This window comes from Diadema setosum, chromosome 9, assembly GCF_964275005.1.
Source record: "Diadema setosum chromosome 9, eeDiaSeto1, whole genome shotgun sequence".
Lineage (NCBI taxonomy): Eukaryota > Metazoa > Echinodermata > Echinoidea > Diadematoida > Diadematidae > Diadema > Diadema setosum.
The window spans coordinates 39507663-39525934 of record NC_092693.1 but is presented as its reverse complement, the minus strand read 5'-3'; the positions used below and the strand labels follow the sequence as shown (position 1 = coordinate 39525934).

The 18272-nt window shown below is 36.4% G+C and overlaps 1 protein-coding gene across 3 annotated transcripts in view; it reads left to right on the top strand.

Annotated features, from left to right (window-relative positions):
• The window catches only part of LOC140233446 (AP-1 complex subunit gamma-1-like), a 51320-nt gene that overhangs the window by 12802 nt on the left and 20246 nt on the right, over window positions 1-18272 (top strand). For all 3 annotated transcript variants that reach the window (XM_072313561.1, XM_072313559.1, XM_072313560.1), the window contains exons 3-7: window positions 7528-7737; window positions 10362-10486; window positions 11566-11707; window positions 12971-13067; window positions 13611-13687. In XM_072313561.1, the coding sequence (XP_072169662.1) occupies window positions 7528-7737; window positions 10362-10486; window positions 11566-11707; window positions 12971-13067; window positions 13611-13687 (651 nt within the window). The remainder of the gene's footprint in view (window positions 1-7527; window positions 7738-10361; window positions 10487-11565; window positions 11708-12970; window positions 13068-13610; window positions 13688-18272) is intronic.

Below are 18272 nucleotides of genomic sequence, written 5' to 3'. Positions count from 1 at the left end.
ATATTTGGTATCCTGGGTACCAAATGAAACTTTGCCATTTTATTGATTTTTTTTCTCAGCCCTGTACCATGGGTTATCAAAAATATGCACAATATATATATATATATATATATATATATATATATATATATATATATATATATATGCATAATATGCACAAAAATGTTTTCTTGTTTGTGATTATGCAACAGTTAATGCATGCAAATTATAACTTTTCTTTTCTCATTTACACGCTCTGTTGTAATCTTCACTGTTTAATATCATTGTACATGTTATTGTAAGTACTAATTTTTATTGTGTTTACTTTGAGTGAGACGGAAATTAAATTTTGTTCATTATCCAAGACAGTGTTAGTTTCTTTCACAAGTTGACGTGGAAGGAAAATTGGCATTGGGATTGTTATTGCCGTGCTTATTTATGCCGCTGCTGATGAAGAGAAAATAGTCGCCATGACAACATTGCACAACTGTATGATAATGGACACAAGATGGCGCTACACAATGCCGTACCTCGGGTTTAAACGGTACAACGGGGTGCGGCGTGCCGAATACACTGCACCATAATACCAAAGAATACCAATGTTCAAGATATAATATGCAGTGTCATGTTGGCTCACGTGTGTGCATGTATGTTTGTGTACTATACATACACATGTAGATATGTGACATCATCTTGGCGTCATGTCTCTGGAACATTAGTATGTAGTTGATGCATTTGCTGAAAAGTTGAAATATTTTCAATACATTACTTGTTACTACACGTCCACATTCCGCAACATGCCATTTATTGTGCAAAATGTCAGTGATACCCAAGAGACTTGTGGTACTCAGTCAATCCATTCCACTGTACAATGTATGTAATGCAAACATTGAGTCACCGGATTACTTTGTGTCGTTTGATCACAGTAAGATTGTATAGTGTAGATTGTATTCCATCCGTATTGGCAGCGATGTGTGCAGCCTTATTTTTTTTTTTTTGTTGAGACTCAAAAGAATTGACCTTCTTGTGTGTCTGGGTCTTGCAAGAAAAGTAGACAGACAGCATAGAGATTTAGTGTGATATTCTACGCTAGTGAAAAAATGAAGATTGAACTTGGAAAAATCAAAACTTAATATTATTCACAAGTGAAAGGAAGAACAGTGAACACCATAGAAGGGAGGGAAAATTACATGCATTTGGAGATTAAATCTAAATGATTATATATATGACATGCTCATAATAAACAAGGGTAGAAATAGCTTAGAGTCGGTTTTCTTGTATGTAAAATTGCCCTAAAATGTCACTTTGGACTTACATTGTACTTACATAGGGTTTCAGAAATCTCCATGTATGAAGGAGGCCCCTCAGTATTAAGGTTAGTTTTTATCACCAGAGCACAATCAAGTAAACTGAGCAAAGATTCTCTACTAAAAATGACAGAAAAAGTCCTGAGAAATATATTGGATGTTTTTTAACATTGATACAATTCACGTACCAAGTTCTTGCATTGGTTTGTATATAATGTACATACATTTGTATTAATATGAGATAAAAGGAAAGAGAGAACAGTGGGTAGCTTTCAAATTATTTTTCCTCTTTAGTACTGCTCCTCTTTTCTTGGAAAAAGTGCACAAGTTGAAAAATTGGTTTCTGCCGGGAATTGAACATGGGTCTTTTTCATGGAATGCCAATGTCTTAACCACTCGGCCACAGAGGCTTCACAGCAGTTGAGGTAGACCCAAGCTCGATTACCCAACTCAGTGGACAAGTCTGCAACCCTTTATGTGTGTATTCCTTTTTTGGGCAGAGGGTAGATGTTGAAAGCTGGATGATATTTAGCAGGAATGAGAAAAATCACATTTTTATTAACAACCCATTGAGGACATGTCCTGAGTTCATACTCAGGCAGGTGTCTATGCAAAATGCGTGTTGTAGCAAAATTTGTCCATCCATCAACGAGTTAAAAGAAGTGGAATAGATACTTGTAAGATATCTTCCAGATTTGTTGGAATCAGCCATAAGTGTAATAGGTGCCAGCTTGATCATAGAAGAAAAAGACAAAGAGATACAGAGAGAAAAAGAGAAAGAAAGGAAAAGTAGCTTCTTAATTCAGGAATCCAGGACGATGTAAACCAAGTCTGTGTCATAGATCTGTGCCTGTGGTGATGATGACACAGGGCCTTATGTCTTAAAGTCTAATGTGCCTGCCTCTTGTGCTTCTTTTCAATTGAACATGGCAAAGTAATTACGTTAAAAGAACATTTATCATTTCTGGCAGAAATTACAGCCTAAGTAAGATGTCAAATATTTTGAATGTCAATATTTTTCAGTTTTATCTCTAACCTTGGGAGTATTTATTGCCTTGTTTTTGACCCTGGTATTTTGTGTTATATAAATTGCATTTGTTCAAAATGAGAATTGAGAGCCCTGCATAGAGAATCATTCGGTAAAGATGACCAGGATCTTCAAATTTTTCCACTGACATTTAATGTGTATCATGCTATCTGGCAGACAGCTTAATAGAATTTCCTCATCCAGGATGGAAAATATCCTAATAATTATGCTGGTATATATAGTAAGCGACACCTTATAGAGTCATTCCTTAAAGCAACTCCATTTAAGCTTTGCCTCTGTCAAGGTATTAATATGGAATTCAAATGTGTGGAAATTCCCCCATCCCTCCCCCCCCCCCCCCCCCAAAAAAAAAAAAAAAAAAAAAAAAAAAATGTGCTACACCAAAGTGGCAGAAAAATAACATTCAATAATTATTAGAGATATCAAAAGTTGGGGCAAAGAATATTGTTTTCAGCAAAACTGTTAACAAGTGAAGTTCACTGAAAGTGGCCCAACGCACCCACACACACAGACACTCACACACAAACACACAAGAATTGTGTGAAAGATTCCATTGAACAATAATTAGTGTCTATGTGTAGCGTTATTATATTCAAAGTGTGTTGGAAGTGCATACTAATGTAAACATGAGTGATTGCAAGCATGAAGAACCTCAGGCATAAATCAGTAAGCATTGATTTAGAACTGTGGAATCCCCCTAACTGTGGTGATAATTCATGTCTGTTGTTTTTAGAGGAAAATCTGGTCTACAATATCATTTGTTGTGGGGGTGGAAATGCATACTGGAAACAATTCCAAATGAGGAAATATGAATTTGATGCGAGCCAGTAATACCAATGATGGCAGTAATTGCATTCATGTGGCTAAGTGCATAATCTTGTGTCAGAAAACAAAGCAGTAAATCATTATTTATACATGGAGCAATCAATTGTAAGTTTTAATTTCTTAGTTCCGATTGTTCACAGGTAGAAGAATAGGAAATTATTTGTTGTTGGTGAGTAAATTGAATGGTAAGCTTAGTTTAGCAGGACCAAAAGCATTATAGACTGGATCTTGCCAGATTTTATAAGACTTATCCTACATGTAGATAAAAATATCTAAATTGATGTTGCTCTCTGCAGTAAATCATGCTGACAGTATATGAAAAAATTATTGCAGACCAGATTAGCAGTGCTTTATGCAGAGTTTGTATGATTTATTCCAGAGCAAGGTCCAACAAGTTGATTTAGTATGCAGTAAATCATTAATAGGCTACTGGGATGTCTTATGACTATTGACTACCATGGTGTCAAGCCTTTTTTAACACTGTCGAATTGAATTACTGAGGATTTCTGAATAATCTGATTAAAAGTTACAGTTCATTTTAGGGGGGAAAACAGATATTTTAGATACGCAAACTATGGGTTGCAGTAGGCAATATTTGTGAAAGAATGAGTGGGGGGGGGGGGAATCAAAACCAAGAATATAATTTCTTGCAGCAAGATTTCAACAATAGAAGAAGAGATACATTACTGTACAAGCTGAAATTTTCGCGTACAGATATTTTCGCGAATTGCTACTTGGAGGACATTTTCGCGTGTTGTTAATTTCGCGGTTGCGAGGGTCTAACTGAACTTAGCTATTAGCGCGTTGTTATTTTCGCGTGTTGTTATTTTCGCGGTTCAAAGGCGATTCGCGAAATTCGCGAAAATAAAACCATCGCAAAAATTTCAGCTCGTACAGTATATTTATCTGGAAGAGACATAGTTTATGATATGAATTAAAATGACAAGCATCTACTTGTACACTGTACATACACGTATGCATTAAAATGACAAGCATCTACACTGTTGTATGCAAGTGAAAAGGTTAATCCTTTCTGAGTATTAAAGAGATTTTACTATGTGGTTGCCAGGCAACAGTACCAAATGACTTGAATGGGTCGACTACGGAATAATTCCTAACCTATTTTGAATAAAATTATTTTGTTATTGACAGGAGAAGTATTTATCATTGCTTTTAATAATGATCCAGATGCAAGTCAATGCAAATATGCATGTATTCATCATATGTAATCCCTAAACAGTTTATAGAATTTAACCTTGAGAGGTATACAAATATGCTTTTTTTTTTTCAGTGAGTACATTAACAAAGATCTACTTGCTTTGAGAATCATGAAATTCAATGTATATCATGTACACATATCTACATTTCCGTGAGTGAGTGTACACACCCAACCATTCTCTGTTGCACAGTGTATGTGTACTGTATAGTATTTGAAGTGTTTGTTGTGTATCCCGTGTCAGGTAAATTCAATTACAGGTATTTGGTTGCATTCTGTGTGTGTTTCTGGGTCAGTTGTCAGAAAACCCATTCTGTACGAAGTCTCTACAGCCAAGTTTTGCCTCTTCTAGACATCTAGGAAATACATTGTACTGTTAAGAATGCAAAGACAATGATGTACAGTAGGAAGAGAAGAAATTTGCCATTACCCAAAATAAAACCAGGTCTTAATTTGACATAGACTCTGACATCAAGTCCCCTGATACCAACTGTCCTTGCTCCAAATAAAATCCCATGAATATTGAAATGAGCTACAGAGTGTACATGTACATATATGTATTGCATGTATTGCCATGGTATGAATTAAAAAAACAGCTCTGAAACAAATTTGTGTATTATCTAAAAGCTCTGATTAACTGTTGGATTTTTATTGTTTTATGACGGCATAATTTATAAAAGGAGATATGTCAAATACTGTGTGTGCAACCAAGTTCAGACAAAAAATTTGCTTGTTACTTTACCTTCTATATTGTTTTGTTTAAATATTGTGTTAAAAACGTATTTATATGTTTGTGCTTCTAATACAACACCTGTTGACATGTTAATGAAGCCTTAGTGGTAACAAAAAGTTCATTATTTTTTTTTTTCACAAAGAGTTAACAAGAATCTTATAAAAAGATTTAAGAATCATTGGATGACATAGATAGTGTAGTCCTACATGTACAAAAGGAGCTGTAGTAAAATATAAAACCAGCCCCAGTGCAGACCTATTTACAACTGTTACATGTATATATTGGTGAGGTTAAAAATCATGTCTTTGCCTTGAATAACAAGATTCCCTCCCTTAAGTTTCAATGAAACAGAAGTTTGAATGTTTGGAGTGGTTTGTTTGTTTTTTAATTGAAATCTAGTGACTTTGAATGAAAAATTATGAAGGTTCTGTTTGCCAGTGTTTTATCCATCCAGCAGCATTGCATTGAGTTTTGCATGAGTTTTGGATTAATACCGGTATACAGCTGTAAGTATTACGATGATGCAACTGTGTGATGGCTCAGTTAATGCTGGGTATGGGAGACACAAATGTACCAGTGTACCCAGAGGGATGCAGTGCTTAGTAGTCCTGTTCTAAACAAGACACTAATCACATAGCAGTCAGCAACATCCATAGAGCTGTGAATCTTAATTACTTTGCCATAATGATGTGGTGTGTACTGTCTAGCTGAGCTGATGAGGTTTGTGCTGTGGCTGTCATAATTTGCCGTTCATCCAGGTTGTAGCATTGGTGGGCTGTATGTGCCATTAAAAGGCATGTGTGTGGGTGAAGTGCACTGAGTGATGAGGTCAACAGGTACATTATGAAAGGTAACGATCTGGTGTGAAAATTGTTACCTTGCTTCCCAACAGGTATTGTACACGTGCAGCTGTAGGTCTCAAATGCTGCTGAAAATAATGATTTCAGTGTTCATGACTAGCATTGAGTGTGCTGTGACTGAAATTTGTAGAAAATATGTCATGACAAGTTGTCAGTTTAATAGATAATCATAAATCAACATGCAGATGGTGATATTCGAATGATAAAATTTGCATAAATAGCCTCATTATTATGGGTAATTTGTAACTTTAAATCACATCTGTGTATATGATAGTGAATTTAGATATTTTTTTCTTAGTGGTGATCTGTGCATGTGATGGCAGTACAAAAATTGTACATGTAGTCTTCATGCTAAGTTGTGACTAGCTACTGTACATGTATTACATGTAGCAATATAAAAGACTTTGATTTTTGAAGGTTGAGGCAGCCTGTAATTAATACATTGCAGTTCTCAGACTAATTTCCTGAAGATTTAGAATCAATTCTAGATAATAAGAGTTCTTGGATATCAAAGCAGAGATAGCCTTGGTTTGAGCTACAAGGAGAGCTGAATTGGTTAAGCCCACCTCTTTTAACCCATTGAAGACAGGCTGATGTTGCTATAACACGCATTTCCCATAGACACCTGCCTATTCAAGTGTACAAGGGACTTGTCCTCAATAGGTTAAAAGTAACCTAACAATTGTGTACCTGACAGTGTTAAATCTTTGGTGCACTAGGGCGTACAGCATTTTGAAATCATAAATGTTATATCTGACTAGAAACTTCACAGGGGTTGACTTGTGTCAAAACAATTTAGGACTTCGAAATCATAACCCTTTAATGACATGTATGCCTATTGAAGGATTGTGATGGTGTCAAAGCCATAACTCATAAAGCTTTAAAACATGCCATGAGAAGGTGACTTGTTCAAACTAGCCTATGAGTAAAGGCTCTGTGGGTTTATATAGTGTCTTGTGAGACTAACAGTGAGGCAAGGGATGACAGCGATATGCACTCCCCATAGGACCATTATGGACTTGGTTTTGATTTCTTAAACATCAACCTGTGTATTCTTCTCAAATTCTCTACCAAAATGGGTAGTGGCCAATCAGCAAGCTTATCATTCCAGTGATACCAGCCTGTGTACGTTGGGTACATTCAAATCTCGAGCAACTGACATTGAGATGTACATGTACATATGTATTCATGCTGTTGTCAGCAGACATGACACATGAGTCTTCCCACCAGAGACAAGAGTGCTACCAGTATACATTGTATGTACAGGCTAGTGCTTCAAAAAAAAAAAAAAAAGAAAAAAAAAAGTTCTACAAGTATTCAATGTTAATCGGCTGTTTGAATGGCTACAATGTGTTGATACATTGCAACCTTTTCAGGAAAAAAGGCCTGAATGTCAGTCCAAATCTCTTGCCTTTTTATTTGTGTGTCTATGAATTGTATCCGGTTATAAGAATTGTGTACATTACACTAAAATGAGATACTTTTACTTGATTGCGCTTACAACATCAAAGAGAGAGAGAAAAAAAGAAATTTATCTTACCTGCTTTTAATCTGCACAGCTTTCCAAAATGCCGGCTCCGATCCGGTTGAAGGACCTGATCCGCAACATTCGAGCTGTGCGGACAGCAGCGGACGAGAGGGCGCTGGTACAGAAGGAACTAGCCCTGATCAGGGACATGTTTCGTGATGAGGATAATACCTACCGCTGCCGCAACGTTGCCAAGGTTCTCTACATACACATGCTGGGCTACCCCGCCCACTTTGGCCAGGTAGGTGTGGCAGGGAACGTTTGTCATGATGAATTGTATTTGAAACTTTTTTTGTGGAAAAAAAAGAAAGAATAATCAGAGAAGGTCGCTGGGTGGCAATTCGGCATAAACCGCCTCAGTTTCTGTCAAATAACTGGAATCACTCACAATACACAGTAAAATTACAGTAGGTTTAGTTATGAAATATGTATTTGATGGAATTCCTATACTAATCTTCCATTATAGGGCAAGCAGCATGGTTGGAAGCTATACAATGCTAATTTTAGCCCCCGTTGGCAAACCACAAGGACTCTGCATTAGTTACTGTACCTTTTCTCAAGAGAATATGTTGGATGGTGCATAGTGTTACAAGAGCCATTTCAGATTTGCACATTATCACATGTATGTAGCTTGAATCAAGATCATTTTTCACAAGTGGAATAGCACAGAGCTTAGTGGTGTTGGTAATTGATATTTCTGTTTGCAAGATATGAGTAACCTAGACATTTCAAAGGGAAAACATATTTGGCTTATGGAATATTAGCTCAATCATGCTGCAACAGAAAGGAATTTAAATCTGAAGATAAAAGTGCTAAGTAATACAATGCACCACACTAGGACATTGACTATAGTATTATGCCTCTGTCACATTAATGCCACATTAATATCACCTGAAGAGTACAATGTCTGCTCATAATATCATTCTGAGAAATAGCTGTGGTAGTCCCACTTTACTCGGCTCTACAACTGTATGTTGCAGCTTATTTTTTCCTCTGCAGTATTCAGCATGCTTGTATGTGTTGTTTTAGTTTTGAAAGCATCAAGAATGTATGAAGACCTGAGCATTCAGTGAATAAAGACATTTTATTAAGCTTTCCTCAAAATCAGTTTTCCACTTTGGCTCTGAAGGAGGTTTTGTATTACTGTAGGCCATTAGGGAGACTCCCACTGACAGAGTATCAAATTCTGTTCTAATGGAAATGTTTCTTGGGGGGGGGGGGGGGGGAGGTGCACTGAATCTTTAAAAAGAATACCCAGAAGCAGAATTTCTAAGACGGAAGGGCTTACACAGTATTTCTTTTCATTTTAGAGTCTTTGTGTTCACACATTAAAGCCATCAACGAAATTAAATTTGTAGCAGGAAGGATGTTCTACCAAAGAGCATTGGAAACATTAGCATTTGGAGGAAATTATTGTATTTATGGAAGCATTAGAAAGGCACCATTAATCCAAATGTTAAAGCCCCTTACTGACATTTGCAGACGAGATAAAAAAAAAAAACCAGCTTTAGTGCTTCAAAATAGTTCTAAAATGTGAGTTAGGGATAAAAATAACCACCATGAAATTGTTAATCCATATAATCAATGTTATGTGTTGTTATAAAAAAAATGTGAACAATAGTTTTACTATTTAAATACTAAAAACCGTTTCTAGAATAAACAGTTACCGTGACAGTTTATTGAGAAAGTTAGTGATATCTCCGTATATTTGCAGCTTTATTGCAAAATTTTTGTACAGTAGGGTGTTTTGTTATACAACTGAACTATACATATGCATCAAATGTGATAATTTGATTTTTTTTTTAATCACTGCTCCCAATGTTAAATAATGGCTTTAAGTCTACAAAGAGGGATGCCTGTTTAGCAATGACTGTTTGTAAAGTACTAGTGATCCCCATGCTGTATTGATCTAATTCAAATGGCCCCAAGCAATGATAGGTGGAGTTTAGATACATACTATGACATTTGGCATACATATGTTCTGTACCTAAATACATCTGAGCATGACATGCTTTTCAAATACTGACTTTGTCTGAATGTTCCTAATATATTATTATTATTATTATTATTATTATTTATTCGGCTTTCATTCACAAATTTCATATACAAGTACATGTACCCATCCCCCTTTTGGGAATCTTCAACACTGGTGAAGAGTTTATTGTAAGAAAATATCATAGCCTTACATGGTAAATGCAGCGTACATTGTGTAAATCCTGACCACAAGAGGCACTTGAAATTCAGGGAATAATTTTCCAAATTTATAAGCAATATCAGCTGATGAACGATATTTCAAGTGGTATCCTTTATACTTCTATGGAAGAAAACTGCTACACAAAAGTTAGTGTGTATAGCAGAAGTGTAAAAATGCATAGCAAATTGTGATGCAGTACCAGGAAAATTATTCCCTGAAATTTCTTTGCATCCTGCATTTACATGCCAGTTAAAATCCTACATGTAATTATATGTCAGCTATTCTGTGATTTCCGCTATCTGGACATGTGATATGCATTACCATCTACTTCTCTTTAAATCCCTGTTATTATAAATAATGATGCTAACATTATACTTGCATGAAATAGAAAAGGTGTAGTGTAAGCCACTGTAGTGTAGTCTTCAGTCATATGTTGTTTTGGTGTTGTTTTTTTTTTGTTTTTTTTGTTTTTTGGCATACAATTCTTTGTTCTGTCAACATTATCATAAACTTGTGTTTGACTTTCCATTTTACATAGCAATGTTAGATTCCATCGAATATCAGAGTTTGCATTCATGCGGCCAGAAACCACAGGAATAGTTATATACCTGACAAGACATTCTACTAATTGGACATCAATAGTGATATTATGTGTGCCTATTGGTTTACAGCTGGAGTGTCTAAAGCTGATTGCATCACCTCGGTATGCTGACAAGAGGATAGGTTATCTGGGGGCCATGCTGCTGCTAGATGAAAGGCATGATGTTCACTTGCTGATGACAAATTCCATGAAGAAGTGAGTTCATCCAACATCATCAATCTCTTTCAAACAAGCTCTATGTACTGTAAAACACGATATTTTCACGGCATGAAATTTTCGCGAGTTGGAGCCGACGGCCTTTTTCGTGGCATGAAATATTTGCGAGTTGCCTTTAACATTCAATGCATATAGTGTAGACAAGAACTTTCGCATGCATTTTAATTTCACGAATCTTGGCTCTCGCAAAATTTGCGAAATTAAAATGCCTGCGAACATTCCTCATTTTACAGTACTACTAATCATTCATGTTATGCATTTTTCTTCCCTGTGTTCTTGAGCGACTGCAGTGTACATATGTACTTTCATCTCATCTCTCTCTCTTTTTTTTTTTTTTTTTACTAATGTGTATAATGCTGAAATTGCTTTGCCTTTGTGACATGTTGCTAGGTTTGATCTAAACCCTTGGGTGAACCTCAGGCAAGCTTCAAGGCTGCCTGCCATGAATGATCTTTGTGAAAGGATCATGAATGTGACTACAGTATGCATACATTGATTAAATGGTCCAAGGCTAATAAGAGATACAGAAAGAAATCATGTGTCATTATTACATATAATTTTACTATATATTGGAAACCTTTTTTTTTTTTTTTGGGGGGGGGGGGGAGGTCAATTTTGCTGAACTTGACTTGTCTATGATTTCCAGGATGAAGTGTATCTCTATACTCAACAACAACAACAAATATTGTGTGTAGCTATTTTCGTGCAAGAACTGAAGAGGAAAAAGAAATATCCACACTGTTGTATTCCATGTTCATGGCATTATGTTTTCAAGTTGTAACACCTGTAACAACATTGGAAATTATCTGCATTTAATGAATGAACTCTACAGATGTAACTTCTAGAAGACATTGGCAAACAAATTAAAGAAAAGTGCATTTCTGCAGATTTGTGTCCAATTTCTGTTGATTGATTCATTGTAAAGGGTCCTTTCTGTAAGAAGGATAACAAAAAAAAAACAACAACAAACCAATAAACATCTTTGATGTGTGAAGTAAAAGGGTCTATGCAGAGGATATTGAGTAAGATGTCTTTCTTACCTTTTGTTCCCTCTACAGTGACATGGGACACAATACACAATACATAGTGGGTCTGTCTCTGAGCTGTCTGGGTAGTATTTGCTCCCCTGAAATGAGTCGAGATTTGGCTGGGGAGGTGGAAAAGATGGTGAAGACATCAAATGCATACATCAAGAAAAAGGTACGATATGTGTCATGCTGTCTTAGCCTGTTTGTTTGTGTGTCTGTATCTGTGTGTTTGTGTGCCTGTACATCTGTACATCTGCATGTAGGACATTGTACAACTGTATGTCTGTAAATGTATTTACCACTGTGATTATTAAATGACATCATGCAGTTGTACACCCAATGCTTTGGAGATGGCGTCCTTGAAAGATGCCACAAACTCTGAAAAAGAGTTATACAATGGTTTTTTGTGTGACACAGTCAATTTCTTCTCTTTTTTTCCCCCGAAAGTTGAACAGTGGAATAACTTATGTATGTGATGTAAACATTGTCAAGATGACATTTTGATTTAGGGTAGCATAGTGCATGTCGGAAACCTTTTTTGCCAAACTCTATAATAGATCTTGTATTCTGTCTTCAGTGTAGTTTGTGTGTGTATGTGTCCATGTGTGTGTTTGTGTGAGATATTTAAAGAGGGAAGAGGGGGGAGATACCGAGACGGGGAAAAAAGAAAGAGATTTGTTGACTGACATGTCTGAGCAGTGTTTTTGTTGCAGGCAGAGAAGAGGTGCTTGTGTATGTAAGAGCCATAAGTCTGCAGTGGTGTATTGTCCTCCCAGCCAGCTGTGGGGGTGTATGGGACATGTTTCACTGAGTAGCCCTGACCTTATTTCCTCTCCCCTTAGCTGCATAAAAGTAACATTATTGATATCTCTGAAGGCGGCCCCACTTAACATTCCATACACCCGCTGCAGCTTGAGGCCAGGCACGTCTTGGGGATTGGTGGGTAGTTTATGTGTGGGTTGACCTTAGCATATTTGTTAAAAGCATGAGATATTGACATTTAAAAGACCAGGTCATTTGCATTTATCTTCAAGCAAATTCAGACTGTATTGATACCCTGCAGATCACATTAGGAGACATAGCCAGGAGAGAGAAAGAAAAAACCAACATTACTTCTGTTAGTTGGAGCAAGAAGTATTTTCTGTCTTCACTATGAGACCATCAAATCAATATAAAAGGCTACTTCAGCCATCCTTAGCTCCTGTTGTGTTTCTCATTATGATAAATCGTGTGCATGGCAAAGGGAATTGACAGTGACACCATTGATCTGTTGCTGACTGGAAATATGTTTGCTGTGTATGAAATTTGTGGGGGATTACAGTATCTCAAGTTCCAATATTGTGGCATTCCCAGCTGGACTGGAAATGATTACAGACAATCTTGACAAAATGTCACCTCGTAATTTGTCTTTTCTGTGTCCTTTGCTCCCATACAGGCAGTACTGTGTGCAGTGCGGATAGTGAGAAAAGTTCCAGAACTCATGGAGATGTTCATCCCTTCAGTTCGAGCCCTCCTCAATGACAAAAATCATGGTAAGAGAACATAACAAACCTGTACGCTTACTTATGTTCTTAGTCCGACATACACCATTTAATGTTATGTATGAAGATAATGACTGTGTTTTGAAAGTGTGCATGTGGATATATTTCTTGTAAATGAAAGAACAAAAATAAGTCACTTACTTTTAATGCTTACACACTGCATTTTGATTGTGTTGGGCTGATACATGTGACTTTAAGAAGATACAAGATCAATTGAAATAAAAATGGATACCAAGAATGCTTGTAGAATCATGGGCTAATAATTGGTATAATATATCCTGTAAGGTTTCTTCATCATAGACAAGAGTTGTAGTGAAAATCTGCATTAGAAATTAAGTCATATGAAAAGTTCCCAAGTGTGCAGCTTTCAATTTCCCATATATGTCCCTGTTTTGTATAGAGGTGTGAAATCAGATGGAATCCTGTATTGACTTGTGCCAATAATGATGGTAATGATTAGATCGTATATATGCCTGTGACCTTTGACCCCTAAATATTGACCATGTGACTGATGGTATGTGTTTTGTGTCACAGGTGTGCAGCTGACAGGAGTAGTCCTAATCACAGAGATGTGTGAAAAGAGCAGAGATACTCTCATCCACTTCAAGAAGGTTGGTTGGATATGATTTACTTCCTGCTCTCCTGTTAAAGAGCTCACGATTTCTATGCACTCACAGATTACAGTGCCAATAGTTTGTTTGTGTAGTCCCACACATTCATCTGTTTTGCGGTGTATCTCTTCTTGCTTTAGAATGCATGTGAAGTGAAATAGGAGAGAGTAGATAGTAAACTTCAATATATATTAATATATCCTCTTAAGACAGGCATAAATCAATTTTTCATTCCTTGAATTCATGCCTGAAATGCCAGTACATCTGTGCTTCAAATGAGTAGCAAAGTACCAGAATAATTCTTTTACCTATGCAAATTTCTTCTAGTCATTATACCAAAAGCCTTGTAGATCCACAATGATACATGCAGATGTTTGATTCTCTTCTTTTATGGTTTTATATTTTGACAGCAGTCTTTCTTTGTTATAATAGCAGTAATCAATGTCACTATATAATACCATGATAGAAGGGGAGGGGGTTATATCCTGAACTCTGTTATTTGAAGGTGGATATATTGGGTCAAGTAAATGTTTGACTAACAGATGTCAAATTTTCACGAAGCAACCCTAGGATTTGTCACCTCTTTACTCAGTTTGATTTATAAGTGTGAGGTATTGTTGTGTTTCGTGAAGGTTAAGCGGTAAAAATGGTATTCAAGCTCACCTACATACCAATAGAATTTCATCTTGCATATATCTGATAGGGTGATTCTCAAAACTACTGCAACATTTTACAGAACCTGCCAAAAGAAAAAACATGCTCTTTATGTCCCTTGTAAGACAAGTAGAGATATCATTGATATAAGGGGATCTCTGAGTTATCCTTGGCCATGATCAATGTTCTTTGGCAGTGACAAAAAACTCAGAGAGTTTTCCCTTTTTTGGAAACACTTGCCCAAATTCATGTTGGTAGTTTGTCCATGGATTACGCAAATTTTGTCTGCATAAATGTGCGTGATGGACTGTATTTCAGCAGACATTCAATAATTATTGCTGGCTGGTATGCATATGTGAAAGGTATGTTTATTTCATGCTTGTTTTGGTTCATTTTTTTTAAGTATCTTTGTGAATTTGGGCCAGTGAGTCTCGACTTTGAGGTAGAACTTTGACTGGATTATTCTTTATGAGTCACCAGAGGTTTGAATTTCTCTAGACATGAGCCACTGGTAGAAGAAATATGATTAATTTTTTTTTTTTTTTTTCCAGTCATGCTAAATATAGAGTATTGTTGGCGCCTGTAAGTTCTCCAAGGAATTTCTACTTCACAGAAATTGAACAAATGAGACTGAAAGGAAAATTGTGTTACTTGAAAGCCCCTTGTCTTTGTTCTAAGTTAATGCCTGAAAGGGCAAGCAGATGGATCAGTGTTGTTTATTACTGCATTGCTTGTCATAAATATTTGGTTGAAAATATAAATTATTATCCTAGGGGAAAGATTACAAGGTTAGAAAGGGCATGTTCAGTCTAACAGGATAATCATGGTTAAAGCATGTACAAGATGACTGGTAAATTCAAATATGAGAGTAAAGGGGCTATGTTGTGTTGTCCTCTGGGTGCTATGATGTCAGCTGTTTTGTGTCTGTATCAATTTCTGTCAAATTATGGGAATTAAAACCCTTCAGAATGTATTTTTGATTTAAAGGTAGGTGATCTACAGGAACACCAAAATATGATAAAGCTGAATTACAATTTTCTCAATGCTTATACTATCTCAATATCTTGTGGAGATTGATGGCAAAAACACTTTTCCATGCAGAAAGATGAAACTGACTACAGTTTACATACAAGGGTAGTGAGTGCTAATTTCCAAGTGATTTAATGACTACTCAAGTAGGCAACACTTCCATTTTTTAAGGGCAGGTCATTTACTGCCAATCAATTAGACCCTAATTCTCTGAGCATTTGCACTATTGCTCTCTAGATCTTTTGAATACAGTCATCTTTCTATGATTTCTCAGTTTTCACATAATGGATTTTCCCAGGGATATCTCTGAATCACCTTGAAGTAGAAGCTAGGCATACTACTATCAAAAGTTCAGCCAAAGGACAGAAAACACATGTCTGATTTTAGATTTATAATCCAAGTTTTTCCTGTCTGCATCAACAGTCACTACTATATGGAAACTAGAGTAGAGTTCCTCCTTTCTTCCCCCCTCCCCCTGCCCTACTCTTCATCATGTAGTCTAGACAGTGATAAGAAGAGAGAAGATTCTAAAAGTCATGCCACTGTTGAGAACCTGTGGCTTAAGCTGTGGCACCTGTCTATCCTTCCTGAATATATAATAGGTTGAGAGTTAGTTTCCCAATAAGGTATTACTTTATTTATCCGGCGGATGCAACTTATAGGTGTTTTCATAGGGTAATCCCTATGTGGATTCATAGAGAAGTGAAACAGTCATATTTTCAGCTTTAGCTGTTTGTTTGTTTGTTTGTTTGTTTTTCCATCGGACATGGAGGTGGCAGAATGTCTGGTCTGCGTCACATTTCTCAACATGCAGGTCAAATATGTCTTGGCTCAGTGCCCTAGACTACGGGTTGATAGTTTTTGTGTGTGTCTGCAAACAGAGGGTGTCTTTCTGCTCTGTGGCACAATTCAAATCCACTCTGCCCTTTCTGTGTGAGCTGTTTACAGTTTAGTGTAATGAAGTTTTATGACATATGATACATATAAACTACCATTCTAAAAACACAGACTCAAAGAATTAGATCTTAATACATGTATATCACTTTGAAGATGAGAACAGGAATATTGTATGAAATGTTTTTGTCAGTGTGTGTTCAAGACTTGAAAAGAATTAAGTAGATAGAGATTAGACCAGATCTAGAAAGCTAAAATGTAGAAGAACATAGAAGACTCTGTTTGAAGCAGAACACCTGTGATACTTCTTCCTATACTGTTCTTAGCAATTGTGCATAATACCTCATGATGCTGTTGTATGCTTGGTGTGTTTAATCCTCTGCACTCTTTCCTAGTATGCTTGAGCATTAAGGGGCTCAATATACACACATATCCCAGTCTAAACTATCATGTGACCTTGTGTGGTCATTTGGTCAAGCATGTTGACCTTGTCCTAGCCGATTCTCTGATGAATAAATCACCCTTTTTGTGAATGCAGATGAAAATTAACACTGCTATCAACCCCTATTGTAAGCGGGAGATTGGGGTAAGAAAACTGTGTGTATTTTATGCAATATGTGTGGCCCAAGTTACATTGCAATATTTTATTTCACTTCATACCACATAGGGCCTAGTGGGTTAGTAGTGGCAGCTATCACAGCCCACTGTGTATGTCAAACTGCCTTTGTTGATGTCTACTATTCAAGTGCCTTAGCTCTGTGATCTTGGATATCGCCGATCACTGTAACCAAAAACATGAATAAATGCAAGAGAGTATGACATGTTATTAAATTTGCATGGAAATAACAAGTGTTAGAGGATAGACATGGATTGGTTTCTATCTATTGTTGATAATGTGTTTGAAGTTTTGTTGTGATATTTCAACATCTCTTCATGCCAGATAGCATTTACATTCAAACACAGTGAAATAAAACTGAACAGAAGTCAAATGCACTCTTGTTTTAACCCATTCCGTACAGGAACCTGTTGGCCTATGTATTAAGTCTATGGGAATTTCAGAATTCAGTATGGAATGGGTTAATAGATCATGTAGGAGAAAGAAGATGGAAGATGTGAGATTCTTGTGATAGAACTAACACAATGATAGACATTTCTCACTCAGGAGTTGTAAATGTGTTTATACACAGAAGTGGATCAAACGAGCCACTGTGTTCAGCTGTTTCGAAACACGTTTAAAATGCCAGTGTGCCAGTGTTTACTATGGCTATCGAGTGGCACAAATGTAGAAATGTGCTACACTTGGCTAACCATTGTCTGTTGCACATTCCATTATAGAAAGTGTGACATTACCGTAAAGTTTTTTGTATACAGTGCACTTTTTTTTCATCATGAAAAATGTCAAAAGTTGGGGATGCATCTTATTAACAGGTACAAGAAAATCTTGGCAGTGGTTAGTTTGCCAAGCCTTAGTATGTAAACCCCTTCATAGGAAGTCAGTGCAGTGCTAGTATTGCATGTACATGTATGATTGTTTTTAAGAAATGTAAGAGATATTGATTTGAAATTTCATAATGTTGCATTTACAATTCAGTGAATCACCCTTTTTGTATCGATATTTATGCTATTACTGCTATTGTTTCATCTTGAATTTGGCAGTTTAGAGTTGCGATGAAGAATTTTGCCAAAGGGTATAATGAAAATGGGGCCGGAATGATTAGTAGCAGAGCTGCCAACTAGTACTGATTTTCAGTAATTTCTACTGAAATTGGACAAGAATACTGAAGGTTACAAGCAAATAACTGATTTTAGAAATCATTGTCTGTGATAAATTCTATAACACTGTTAAGGATTACTGATTTTCACTCAAAAAAGGTGCAAATTACTGATTTTCAGCCATCATAGTACTGAAAGGCTTTTACAAATGTTGGCAGCTCTGTAGTAGCATACGATTCAGATTCAAATGTAAAATCATGTCCACAGTGGCAGTCGAACCACCATCCTACTTGCA